The sequence below is a fragment of the Pithys albifrons genome, chromosome 20, assembly GCF_047495875.1.
Source record: "Pithys albifrons albifrons isolate INPA30051 chromosome 20, PitAlb_v1, whole genome shotgun sequence".
NCBI lineage: Eukaryota > Metazoa > Chordata > Aves > Passeriformes > Thamnophilidae > Pithys > Pithys albifrons.
Window position 1 is genome coordinate 8,941,777 of NC_092477.1, and position 12,330 is coordinate 8,954,106.

Consider the following 12,330-nt stretch of genomic DNA (forward strand, 5'->3'; position numbering starts at 1 on the left):
ACAGTGTCTGGGCATTCTCCTCCTGAGCTGGCCTGTGACAATTATATTTCCAGAGGAATTTTGGACCCTGTCCAGGACTGAAAATAGTAAATAGTGCAGGAGCAGCTCAGCTGCCCAGGCTGCTGCAGGGGTTAGTTAGGGGTTATTTATAGCCCTTGGCTGCTGCACGGGCTGGGCACCCAAACCCCAAACAAAGGGAGCACCAGTGCCCCAAGGAAGGTGACAGTAGCACATGTCCCCTGCCAAGTGTAGGGCTTCTACTGGGGCAAGGCTATCTCAGCAGAGAGAAGGAAAAGATTTGTAACGGAAAAATAAAGGAGAAAAGAGCCACAGGCAGAGCAAAACTACGAGGGGCACTGGAGAAAACATGAGGCCACACCAGCGCCAGAGGCGGATTCGATTGTCACTTTAATCCACAGACTGTGCATGCACTGTAAACAGGATCATCAGGCAGGCTTGTTATTGGTGTTTTATTTGTCTTTAATATAAAAGTTACAGGTCTGAAATGTTCACAGGAAGATGCCACCATGGGGACAGGGTTAGTGGTGAATCTATAATACAACAGAACTGCTTGTGGGGGGAGAGGCCTGGGAGTGGGGCAGAGAGCTGGTGACCGGGGGCATCGCTTCTCCCCACTCCCTGCCCCTCATGGAGAGGGGACTCAGACTCTTCCCCCTCCCCAAAAAGAGGTGATGGCCTCGAGAACGCTGCCTGCAAGACACAGGAACTTACTCATGGTCAGTCTTGCACAGGGATGTTCTGGGCTTCTGCTCCCCAGGGGCTGCTCCTGCAGAGAGGGGTCTCTGGTCAGCAAACCTGGGTCCCTCCAGCCCTGTGAGCCTGGGGTTGGGACACCACTCAGCTGGGGATGATGGCAGAGCAAAGGGGAGAACAGGGAAGGAAAGATGGGGGGAGGAAAGCTGAGGGGCTCACCCCATCACACTGGACAAGGTGCTGCAGCCGCTCAGACCTCCCATCCCCGCTCTGGTCAGGAGAGTGAAGAGATCAGTGTTTGCCCCTCTGCTGCCCCTCGGGAGGATGCTGAAGATCACAATGAGGTCTCTCCTCAGTCTCCTCCAGGCTGAACAGACCAAGTGCCCTCAGCTGCTGCTCACACTTCCTCTCCAGACCCTTCACCATCTCTGGACACTCTCTAATGGCTTCATGTCTTTTTACATTGTGGTGCCACAAACTGCCCCAGTATTGCAGGTGAGGCTGCCCCAGTGCAGAGCAAAGCAGAGCAGAGCAGGACAATTCCCTCCCTCACCAGGCTGGCAATGCTGGGCCTGATGCCCCCCAGGACAACACTGACCCTCCTTGGCTGCCTGGGCACTGCTGACTCAAATTCAACTTGCCATCAACCAGGACCCTCATGTCCCTTCCTTCAGCTGCTCTCCAGCATTCATTCCCCAGTCTGTCTGTACATCCAGGGTTGCCCATCTCAGGTGCTGAATCTGGCATTTGTCATTGCTAAATTCCTATGATTGGTGCTTACCCATCTCTGTGATTAGTCAAGGTCTCTCTGCAGGGCCTCTCTGCCCTCGAGGGAGTGAACAGCTCCTGGTGTAAGTTTGTAAGGATTCCTTTGAGTCCTGCATCCATGTTGTTAAACAAGATGTTGAAGAGAACTGGGCTGAGGATGGAGCCCTGCAGAACCCCACCAGTGACTGGTTCCAGCCTGATGTCACCCCACTCACTGTAACCTGTGAGCCAGTTGCTCCCCTGTCACATAACACGGTTATTCAGGTGCATGGAGACAATTGTACCCTCCTGTCCCTCCATGGCATCGAGCCCCAGCCATCACCTCTGCACTCCCAGATGGGCTGCAGTTCCAGCACACACAACACTCCCAGAACAGCCCAGACACAGCACCCACCCAAGGGCAGAGCCACCAGGGCAAAGCATGCACCACACACCAGGGGCATTCATTGGCCTTTTCACCACCTCAACATGTTGGGCTCTAAACAAATCTTATTTACAAAGGAAAACACACACATTACTTCCTGCATGGAAGGCTGAGAAGCCTTTGGGGATTGCAAAGCCTTGGCTGGACACAACAAACAGCTCCAACACCCTTATGAAAATAAACCACTTTTGAAGTGTTCCTGTTCAGATATCATGTTTCAGCACAGAAGATTCCTGCTCCTCTTGCTCTGGGGTTGTACAGCACAAATTGTGTTGGAACCTACACTGTCCTCTCCCAGAGGTTGCCCTTGTGGACAAGGGGGTCTCTCTGTGCTTCAGCACTTGGCAGCTGTGTGAGCCCCATGCTTGAATCTTCAGGAAAATAACCGGGCTGGGTACAACCCTGCAAGCAGGGCAGTGTGGGGTCTCTCCCTCCTGGGGGTCAGGCAGAGCTTGGCCAGGGCTTTGCAATCTGTTTGGAGAAGGAGGTGAGTGCAGCTCTGATTGACCCAGAATAAATAGAGGTTTGAGCAGGCACAGAGCTGCAATTGAGAAATAAGTTAAGGATGCTTTGTGAAACTCCATGTCTGTATTCCTTGGGAGCTGCTGCCCTAAAGCCACAGGATTTTGTTAGAACCCTGTAAAAACCTGTGACTGCAGAGAGTTGAGAAGGGTCTCACAAGGCTGCTGAAACCTGCAGGACACACAAACCCACAATCCAACTGTAAACCATCGGAGGAGGACAGAGAGGAGGGATGTGAAATGGCCTGGCTGGGGAGGACACCTTAGGTGGGACACAGAGAGGGGACGGCGGGGCTGAATAAGGCACACTGAACAGATTGGGGTTAACACTCACTGCATGTGGGGGAAATGAGACTGCCCTCTGCTCTTCCATGCCTGGCTGCCCCTGCCCTGCTGGCTCTGGCATAACAGGACTGGGGACAGGGACCTGCTGGGGCTCCTGGCACAGAGTGGGGCACAAAGCACAGAACTGAGGGCCAGCCCAACAGGGACCCCTGGGAAAAACATTTGGCAACAGTGAGAGGAGAGAGGAGTGGGGTGGGAGGATGGGGTGGCTTGAACAGGCATAGGGCTCCTTCCCAGTTCCCATTTCCAACCCAGAAATGGATCTGCTGGCTCCACCTGGCTCCTGCACCTGCTCCACAGCCCCAAGCCTCCTTCCTTCCAGCACTTGGAACAACATTGTCACTGGTTGTGAACTTTATACACACTGGTTTGCACTTTTTTTTTTCCTATAAATTCATCAGTATTCAGACATGCATCAAAAATCCCCAACGGATTCTAAACACTAGTATGTACAGTCCATATACTACAGCATTTCCTGTGCAAAAGCTAAGTACCATCGCTAAGAGACACGGGGCCAGGACAGCGACCCACAGCACCTGGGCAGGCCACATTTCCAGGTTCAGAGGGACTTACTGTTGCTTAAATAATGAGATCTGAGAGGAGGGGGATGTGATGACTGGAGATGGCGGGTCCCTGCCCACGTTTTCAGTGCCTCGTCCATATCTACAACCGGTGCCTTCCTCCCATGAAGAAGGCGCCAGAGATCTGGGGTGAACCAAGACCCCTGTAAACACAAGCTCTCTGAAAGCAGAGCTCCTCTGGCAGGCAGCAGGAACACTTCCATCCTCATCTCCTATGGATGAACACGTTTGGAGGTGGCATTGCAGGGGAGACTCAAACCCTTGGCTTCCATGGCTGCTCCTGCCCGACGCCGCCCCAGAGACAAGTCTGTGGGTGCTGAGCCCTCGCTGACCCTTCCTGGTGGATGAAAACAGAAGCCGGGCTATTCCCGGACGGAATGGGCCAGCAAACCAACCACACGCTGGCTGGCGCGGGACCCTCCTTCCACACAGCTCTCTCCCCGGGTTTAAAGCTGGTTCATGGCACAGAGGGACGGAGGAGAAGGAGGGCGAGTACAGCGAGCACCGGCCCGATCTCTGCCCTCGGTGGCGGCCGCGCGCGGTCACCTCTGGCCGGCTGCGAGAGCCCGGCGTTCCCGCCCCAGGGATGGCTGCCAGCTGGGAGGGAGGTGTGTCATCCAGTGACAGGTACAAACATTGAACTCCAGTCTCATCGCTGCCCTCGGCGCCGCTGCGGAGCAATTCTCCTCGCTGGCACCGCCCCTCCTCCTAGGTCTTCTCTTCCCGATCTGTTTTCCGCCTTGTGATGTTCCGAGGTTTGATTTTGAGGGACAGTTCCCACAGGGCCTCCTCAGCCAGGTGGTCGCTGAAGTCGTTGAAGAATGACACTATGTCGTCGTTTCTTTTGATGTCATAATGTCTGGGAAAGCACAGAGGAGGCTGCAGTTACACAAGGGGCTACCTGGGAACCTCTCCCAGTTTCAGACCACCCACCCCTGCCCTGCTCTAAGCACACCCAGCACTGTGGTCTGTGCCCAGCACTCATGACAAGTTGTGACACCAGAAAAAAAAGACCCTATCACACAGAAATCAGCAGTTAGATCTGCTACCTCTGCTGCAAGCTTTGAAGAAACCCCTCCATATCTCAGAGAACACAGGAACCAGCAATGGCAAAACTAGGAGGAAAAACTCATCTTAAGAGAGTAGAGAGAAAACTTTGTACTGGAGCTCAAAACTAATGTCAGAAAAATGTCTCCACAGCTTTTATGTAACCTACAGAGAGAACCACAACCAGAGCTCTGTCATCTCTGTCAGCTCTCCTTACATCTCCATCATGATGCTTTGGCTTTAGACTCCCTTCCCCTTCTGCAGGGGCTCCCAGCCACCATCCCCACACACACCAATCCCCACCTGGTGCCCCACAGACAGCTCTGGCCCCCCTGTTGCCTCACTTACACTTGCTGGAAGCACCTCATGCTGTCCAGGATGTTGAACTGCTGCCAGCGCTTGGAAAAGTTCACCTTGCTGTCGATGTAATCGGGGTTTCCCAGATGAACAAAGGTCAGATCCTGCAGAATCAAACCTCTGAAAGAGAGCAAGGGGCAGCAGGCCAGGGAGTGGGCAAACAGGTACAGAGGTTAGTCACACAGGGGCAGGGAGGCCACCTGAAAGGCAGCCCAATGCAATCCAACAGCCTCCCACTGCCACCATCATGGCAGCCTTATCCAGAGGCAACACGTCCCCAAGCAGCAGATCCAAAGGTGTTCAGGTGCAAGAACCCACCACACACAGCGGAGGGGCCTCTGAGGGGAGGCACTCATGGCACACTAAGGGTGCTGAGGTTGCTCTTTCATCCTCTATCGAGAGAAGAACCAGGATGGAAGAAGGTCAGAATGGGAACTGTCTGACAGGGACAAAGCCTTCCTTCCAGTTTTATTCAAGAGGGTTTCCCTAGCCAGGGCGTCTGTTCTTCCTTCCTCCTGCTGCCTCCCATGCTCAGCCATGTCTCTGCACAGTCCTGCTGTGGTCCCTTCCCAGAGGAGGTGCCACATACCTGCACAACCTCTTCCTACAGAACACTTTCCATGGAAGAAAGCAAAACCAGGGCAAGTTTTACCAGTGTAAACCCAGAGCAAATATGGTGTCTAGATGAGAAGGCCCTTAGAGGGAAGGACAATGGCTTCAACCTTTCATCAAGAAACAGTAGGTTGTCTGACAGGGCAGACTGCTCATCTACCAGCTCTTGAGTCAGCAGGACCTGAGCTGTTGCAGAGCAGAAAGCAGCAGCTTGAAGCTGTGGGATCCATTGCAAATCATGGGACAATTCTCTTTCTGCACAAAGACCCCCAAAAAACAGAGCTAAAAAGGCTCAACGGAAGATCCAGGCATTTGATCTTTCCTTTTCCATAGTCAATTCACAAAAGCTCGTTTACAAAACAAAATCTGACACCCTGCCTCCCTCCTGGACAGTCACTCCAGAGAGGGACCCCAGGCTGATGTGGCTCAGTGCTGTCTCACCCCAGATGTAGGGCAAAAAGCAAGTGCTGATCTCAGCAGAAGGTGCTGAGAAATTCCTTGAAGGAATCATTTTAATGTGGAGAAGAAGTACTGAGAGAGGAAAGAAAGGGCCCACTCACAGGTAGGGGATGCAGGGGGGCTCCACATCAGCCAGAGCCGCTCGGTAGGCGCGGAAGGACGAGGAGCTGTCGATCAGGGTGCAGTACTCAGCCAGGCCCTGGCAGGACACAAATCCCATGGTGACACTGCTGCTGCAAACCCAATTTCTTTGCCATCTCTCCCCAGAGAGCCACACTATCCTGGAAACACCTCCAACTGATTTACTCAGCCCGACCTGCACTGTGCACACGCAGAGCCTCACTGCCTTCAGCCTCAGCAAGCCTTGCCTTGCAGGGAAGGGGAGGCTGTTCCCCCTGTGGCTGTGCTGGCACTCCTGCAGCTGTCACAATGCCCAGCCATGCTGCAGGCTTCCAGCACTGTGGCATTACACCCACTGCAGAGCAGTTATCCATCACCCCTCCACCCTGGGATGCTGCTGAGCTATTGAAACCACCCAGCTGTTCCACACAGATCCACAGTTCTCCTCCCCCAGAGGTCCTCACCTCTGAGGTTTGTTTCTGCCACTCCAGCCTTCGGATGGGGGCAGAATCCAGTGCAGAAAGAATGGCCAGATAGGAATTAAAATTATTCAGCTTTCGTAAGTGCTGTGAAAGAGGAAGAATATTCCAGTTACTCAACACATCTGAAAAGCCTTCCAGCATCAAACAGCTCTACCAACCAGAAGGTCCCACTGCCCTCTCCTTTAAGGAGAAGGGTGTGTGATTCACAGGGAAGTCCAAGCTGGTACCTTCATAATCTTTATAAATTTAAGGAGCAGCCTCTCTCGGTCCTGGGCTTTCTCTTGTAGCATAATTATTGAACGGACCCTGGAAGAACAGACAGGAAAAAAAAGATAAACACACTTAAGCAGATCTCAGATTTCCTCTTGTTTCATTAAAAAACCTGATCACTGATAAGGACAGACCAGCAATACTAAAAAGTTCATAACTTCAACTTAAATGGAGCACTTTAATTCACAACAGAGACAGGATAATTTTATAGAGTGCATTTATTTGCAAGGGGAATGTTTGTTTGAAGGGCTCAGTAGTACTGAGTAGTGCTGACAATTAATTTCTCCTGTGCTCTGGGGTCTTTGATGTAAAGAAGAAAAGTTAGAAGGTGGAAGCTCTGCATCTACTTCCTGGCCAAAAACGTATGTTATCCCACTTGTAACAAAGGAACCCAAGTCTGCAAGGAATGTTTGGAAGATTTGCAAGGCACTGGCTGTTAAGCACAGTTCAGTGGCATGGTTGTTTTAAGCTCCTTACCAGTAGGACATGTTATTAAAGTGCTCTGTGAACTGTGTCAGGTTGGGGCTCTTCTCTTCATTCTGTTCCTTTGCCCAAAGCAAAACTTCTGGGATCTGCCAAAGAAGAAGAGGAGAGGGGTGGGAAAATACCACACATTAAAATGGGAGTCTTGCCTCAGGATTTCCAGTTGCAGTGTGTTCACAGCCACTTGCTGACACAAGATCAGCTGTGTCCTACACCCCAAAGGTGTCTGGGACAGCTGGCAGGGAATACCAGAGATTGCACAGGGTGCATGTTCCAATCCCTCCCACCACCCTTTCCCCACCCTGCTCTCTGTACCTCGATTTTATAGAAGAGTTCAGCATCCAGGAGGGTCAGCTGCTCAGCTATTTCATGACTGTGGAAATCATGCAGTGTCCCTGGCCTGTGGAAAACAAGGATGAAATTACAAAGGCTCAGAAAATGTAATTTCTTTTTTTCTATTTTGGACTGAGGAAACTCTTCTGTCCACAATACAGGGATGCCCTGGCTCTCAAAAGACCAAGACATGGTTCTGTGCACCTTCCCTCACCTGGCTGCCACCCCTCTGGCTGCAAGAGGTTTGATGGAGTTGGCGTAGCTCAGCATTTTCTTCTGATCCACTTTATCCAGGATGTTCTTGCGCAACACCCTGGCCAGGCTCAGCTCCCCACTGCACACCAGCCGGAACACCAGGTCCATCAGCAGCTTCAGAATCTCCTCTGTCAACTCCACTAAGCTGAGAGAAAGATGGAAAACCCAGGGAAAGCATCAGAGCTGAGACTGAGCTACGGAGTTTGCATCTGTACTGAGTCCTGTCACTCTTTTCTACTAGCAGAATTGGGTGACTGAAATTCCTCCTCTTCCCAGCTCTTCCTTTCCCAGAGATTTCTTTTTTATTGATTATTTTAAAATCACTGACCCAGTTAGGACACATGGAAAACCTGCTCATCCAATAAGAGGGTTCAGCAATGCAGGTTTCTTGCTGATCAGGATGGGAGATTTCAGCTGTCATCACAGATGGGGTTAGAAAACCACATCTTCCCCAAACCCACATCTTCCCAACAGCCAGACCTCTGTGTGTTACTGACCCCACCTTTTCCTCCCCAAACGAAGAAAGCAACTCACCACAGCTCATCCACTACTCGCACCAGCACGAAGAAGGTGTTCTTACTGACTCGCTTCTTAAACGTGTCTGGGAAGTGGCAGAACTTCTCATATGTTGGTTGCAAATTAAAGAATCAACTCAGTGTGGTCAGACCAGCATCAGAGCAGTTACCAGCTGCCTCAAGGAATCACAGAGTCATTGAATGGTTTGGGATGGAAGGGAGCTTAAAGATCATCCAGTTCCACTACCCTGCCATGGGTTGGGACACCTTCCACTAGACCAAGTTGTTCAGAGCTCCAGCCTGGCCTTGAACACTTCCAGGGATGGAACATTAAAACAGCACACTATTCTGTCTTCATGGAAACAGGTGTTCCATTTCCAGGAGATGGGGGACACGGATATGGCGCTAATTAAGATAGCACTAAGCTGACACCAGCTTCAGGGGCATGAGGAGGCACTTACACCTCACAAAACTGATGCTGGAAGAGCAGGTGTACCCTGAAATTGTTCTCTCTAAAGTGGAATTTAATGAGCAGCACTCCTCTGCACTGATCTCCCCCACTGGAATGTGACATCTGGTCTCAACAGATCTCAGATGTCACCTCTACCTCCCTCGCTGCCCAATTTGCTGCAAGGAGAACTGTCACAGGGGAGACAGCACAGGTTGAAAAAGCTTCTGCCAGGTGGACAAAGGGAAAGGGAACAAGGTTATCAGTAAGTCAGGAGGCTGCAGGACTGCCCCAGACAGTGCTGTCAGTGCCTGGTGAGCTGATCCCAACCAGAGGAGCAGTGGCTCTGCTGCAGATGGCAGTGATGAGCCACGAGCAGGACACGGTGACGTCAGGCTCCCTCTGACGTGGGTGCACAGCACCACAGCCCACTGCTCATCCTTTCACACTGCCCAAACCCAGACACTGACCCCTCAGCTGGTGGGGAATGGAGCCATGGGAGTGGAGCCAGGGGGAAGGAATGGCAGGCAGGGTGCTCAAAAACCTTCTCCATCCTCTGCCAGAAATGCTAGTGCTTACCCTGCATGTCAGAGCCCTTCTTTGTTATCAGTTACATGCCCAGTTCAGAACTGGGGGGCCAAGAGCTCAGCATTTCCACTGTTGAGTTTATTCCAATAAGATAGAGAAAAGGCCCAGATGTTTTAGGCAGTGTTAAACTACACCTGCTCAACAGGCAATCCCCACGGCCCTTCTGGAAGGCAGAAGGTGCTCTGATCCCCACTCTGGAAAACAAGATGTCTCAAACAAATTATAATTCCACAGTAATGTACAGAAAACCTCAACGACTCCTTTCCCTGACAGCACCCTCAGGAGGCAACTCTCGGGTCCATTACCCACCCTGCATGGATCTGCCCTCCAGCAATTCCCATTGCAGAATGTGGAGGTGAAGGAATTCCTGCCTGGGACACCTCCAGGGCCAGCACATCACTGGCCATGCTGTCAGCAGGATTCTGACCAAACAACTTGCCATCAGCCCCTCCGCGATGACTGCCTGGCTCTGATTCCTGGCGGGAGTGAACTGCCACTCATGCAAAAGGATATCTGTACTGCAGCTTCTTGATCAGCTCTTCAGGGGTGATAAATGTCCTGTATGTTGTCAGAAAGGCTTCACAGTACAGCACCAGATCTAAGGAGAGAGACAGGAAAGCCTCAGTCAACTCTGCTTTAAGAAAAAGGAAGTTTCTTGTGAGGTTGAATCCAGTTGTACAGAGGACACGGACACATTTTGGCATGAATGGAGTTCCCAGAACTGCTGTGCTGTTGGTCCTCACCAGCAGATGGACCCTGTAACATAAGAGCAGCAGTGACACTGCCCTGTCCCCACTGGCCTGGCCCTGGCCCCCAGTGGCAGCATTTGAGCTTAGGGCTTCGTTTATTCCACCACCAAAGGAATCAGTGAAAAACACCTGCTTGTGGGACAGGAACTTTCAATACTGGGTCAAGAAAACACATGGTTTAGACCTTGGGAATACTCTAAAGAGAAGATCTGATGGTGAGAGGTTGGGTCTCAGCTCAGGCAGCAGAGAGCCCTGCAGAAACACGGTCACTCTGCCCTCCTGATGAGGAACACATGTTTTCACATGATGCTCTGGTGCTGCAGATCCTCTGCCCTTTCCTCATTCCAGGAAATCTGTCCCAGGACAGTGTAAATTATAAGATTATTTTCAGTCCAGAGAAGAGTAAATTGCACTGCAAAAACTGATGCTACTGTGATGATGACCCTGCCACAACACAGATGCTGATATGGGGCAAGTCAGCTTGTGTGAATTCATCAGCAGGACTGGGGGTGCTGCAGGGCCCAGAATCACTGAGGCTTTGGGCGTTGTCATAGGCACAAAGGACGGGATTTGAAAAAGCAGGAATTGCAAATGGGAAAGCAGATTTCAGGTCAGGACTGTAGAACACCCCCAGTCTTGGGCAATGCCTGGTCATTGTGGACAGTAGTGTCAAAATGGGAACATTTAGGGCCAGTATAAACCAGGCAGCAGGGTGAGCAGTGGGATGGCACCCTGCTCCTGCCAGGAGCACCACGGGCAGAAAGGGAGAAAATGCTCCTGCTGGGCCTGCCCAGGCTCGGCTGCACATTCAGAGCTTGTTCCAGCCAGGACGGGGATCACCCCACACCCACCTGCTGTAACATCCATCCACTGCCATGGAGGGTGGGAAGGGGCAGGGCACAGTGGGATAGCTGTGCCTCTCTACCTGCAGTGTTTTTCTTGGCAGGAGGCTCACAGCAATGCTGTTTCCTCCTGCTCTTAAATCAGAGACTGCTGCTGCCTTTTGGTTACAGACAATCAGACATAAGCTCTAAAGCCAGGAGCTGGGTGGTCACGTCAGGGGTGAGCCCCAGGCCCTGTCCAGCTGTAATCCTGCACTCACAGCAAGTTTGAGTGGCTGTGAGCACTTAACTGACCATGGATTTTACTCCTAAAGACCACAAGTCTCTCTTTATCCCTTTTTCTATTTAGCTCTTTTAGAAAACTCAAATGGACAAGAAGCATCATGCAACAGGGCGTGGAGTTACATTTATTCTGGGTTCCCATCTGCCCAAAAGGCAACGTGAGGTAATACAGCTGGTCTGCTCTGGCACTTGAAGCTGCCAAGAAATTCATCTTTAAAGGAAAGCCTCTTAACTCTACCCCTCTGTGCCGTTTGGCTGATTGATTTACAAGCCCTGAATTCTTCTCATTGTAAGCTTAATTCATTAACCCTCTCAGTCACCCAAACAGTGGGTTAGCATAGCACAAATTCCTCTGTGCTCCATTCAGCTCCGTGGCTTGGCAGCGCCCGGGAGGCCAAGCCCAGGGACTGAGAACGTTGTGCTGCACCACTGGGCAGATAAAATCCTGCCCTAGTTTTTCCCAGTCCTGAAATGTTCTCCACAGCTTTCACCCCACTCTTTGCAGCACCCTCAGAGCCCTCTGTTCATGAATTGGAGGTGTAAGCACACATCCCCTTACCAAGCAGTTCTTTCAACAGGAACAGCAGGGAAGTTCTTCCAATGTGATGCTTGTTCCAGTGAACAGCAGGAATAAATCAGTTTCTCTATTTCCACTTTCAGCATTTTTACAAGGAGTATTTCCACTGTCTCATTTAGACTACTTTAATACACATACCTAGCCTTGGCACAATGAAGTGCCTCCTTCTCTCTAGTATATTCCTAACTCTGGTTGTTTCTTCCTGGATTTGGTGCCCAGTGCAAACTGGGAAACACAGCTATCAGGGGAAGGATTTTCTTGCTGGCTGAATGGTGCTGGTAAGTAATTGCAAACATCTTATGCCACCTGTCATTTAAAAATATACATGAACGATATTTCCCCTTTGACTATCAAAGCTCTGCAATACGAGCACTGAGTGATTCAGTGGGTTAGTGTTTTGCTTTGCATCCCAGGAGATAAGGAGATCAATCCTGGTTAAGGCCATCAGCACAAATGTGTTTGGCAGGTTCAAGCCACTCTCTGGAAACACTGCAAAGCCTGTCTTTGCCACAGGTCTTGAATAGGAGAGCTTTACGTGGGTGGTGACTGGGTTTGGAG

At 51.2% G+C, this 12,330-nt stretch overlaps 1 protein-coding gene across 6 annotated transcripts in view; it reads right to left on the reverse strand.

Annotated features, from left to right (window-relative positions):
• Positions 1-396: 396 nt before the first annotated feature.
• Positions 397-12,330, reverse strand: part of RAPGEF1 (Rap guanine nucleotide exchange factor 1) — an 86,402-nt gene continuing 74,468 nt past the window's right edge. For all 6 annotated transcript variants that reach the window (XM_071574267.1, XM_071574266.1, XM_071574265.1 and 3 more), the window contains 10 exons: positions 9,832-9,920; positions 8,306-8,394; positions 7,731-7,916; positions 7,499-7,583; positions 7,178-7,272; positions 6,658-6,736; positions 6,413-6,514; positions 5,930-6,027; positions 4,749-4,877; positions 397-4,212 (listed from right to left, as the gene is read on the reverse strand). In XM_071574267.1, coding sequence (XP_071430368.1) covers positions 4,062-4,212; positions 4,749-4,877; positions 5,930-6,027; positions 6,413-6,514; positions 6,658-6,736; positions 7,178-7,272; positions 7,499-7,583; positions 7,731-7,916; positions 8,306-8,394; positions 9,832-9,920 — 1,103 coding nt within the window. In that variant the 3' untranslated portion in view covers positions 397-4,061. The remainder of the gene's footprint in view (positions 4,213-4,748; positions 4,878-5,929; positions 6,028-6,412; positions 6,515-6,657; positions 6,737-7,177; positions 7,273-7,498; positions 7,584-7,730; positions 7,917-8,305; positions 8,395-9,831; positions 9,921-12,330) is intronic.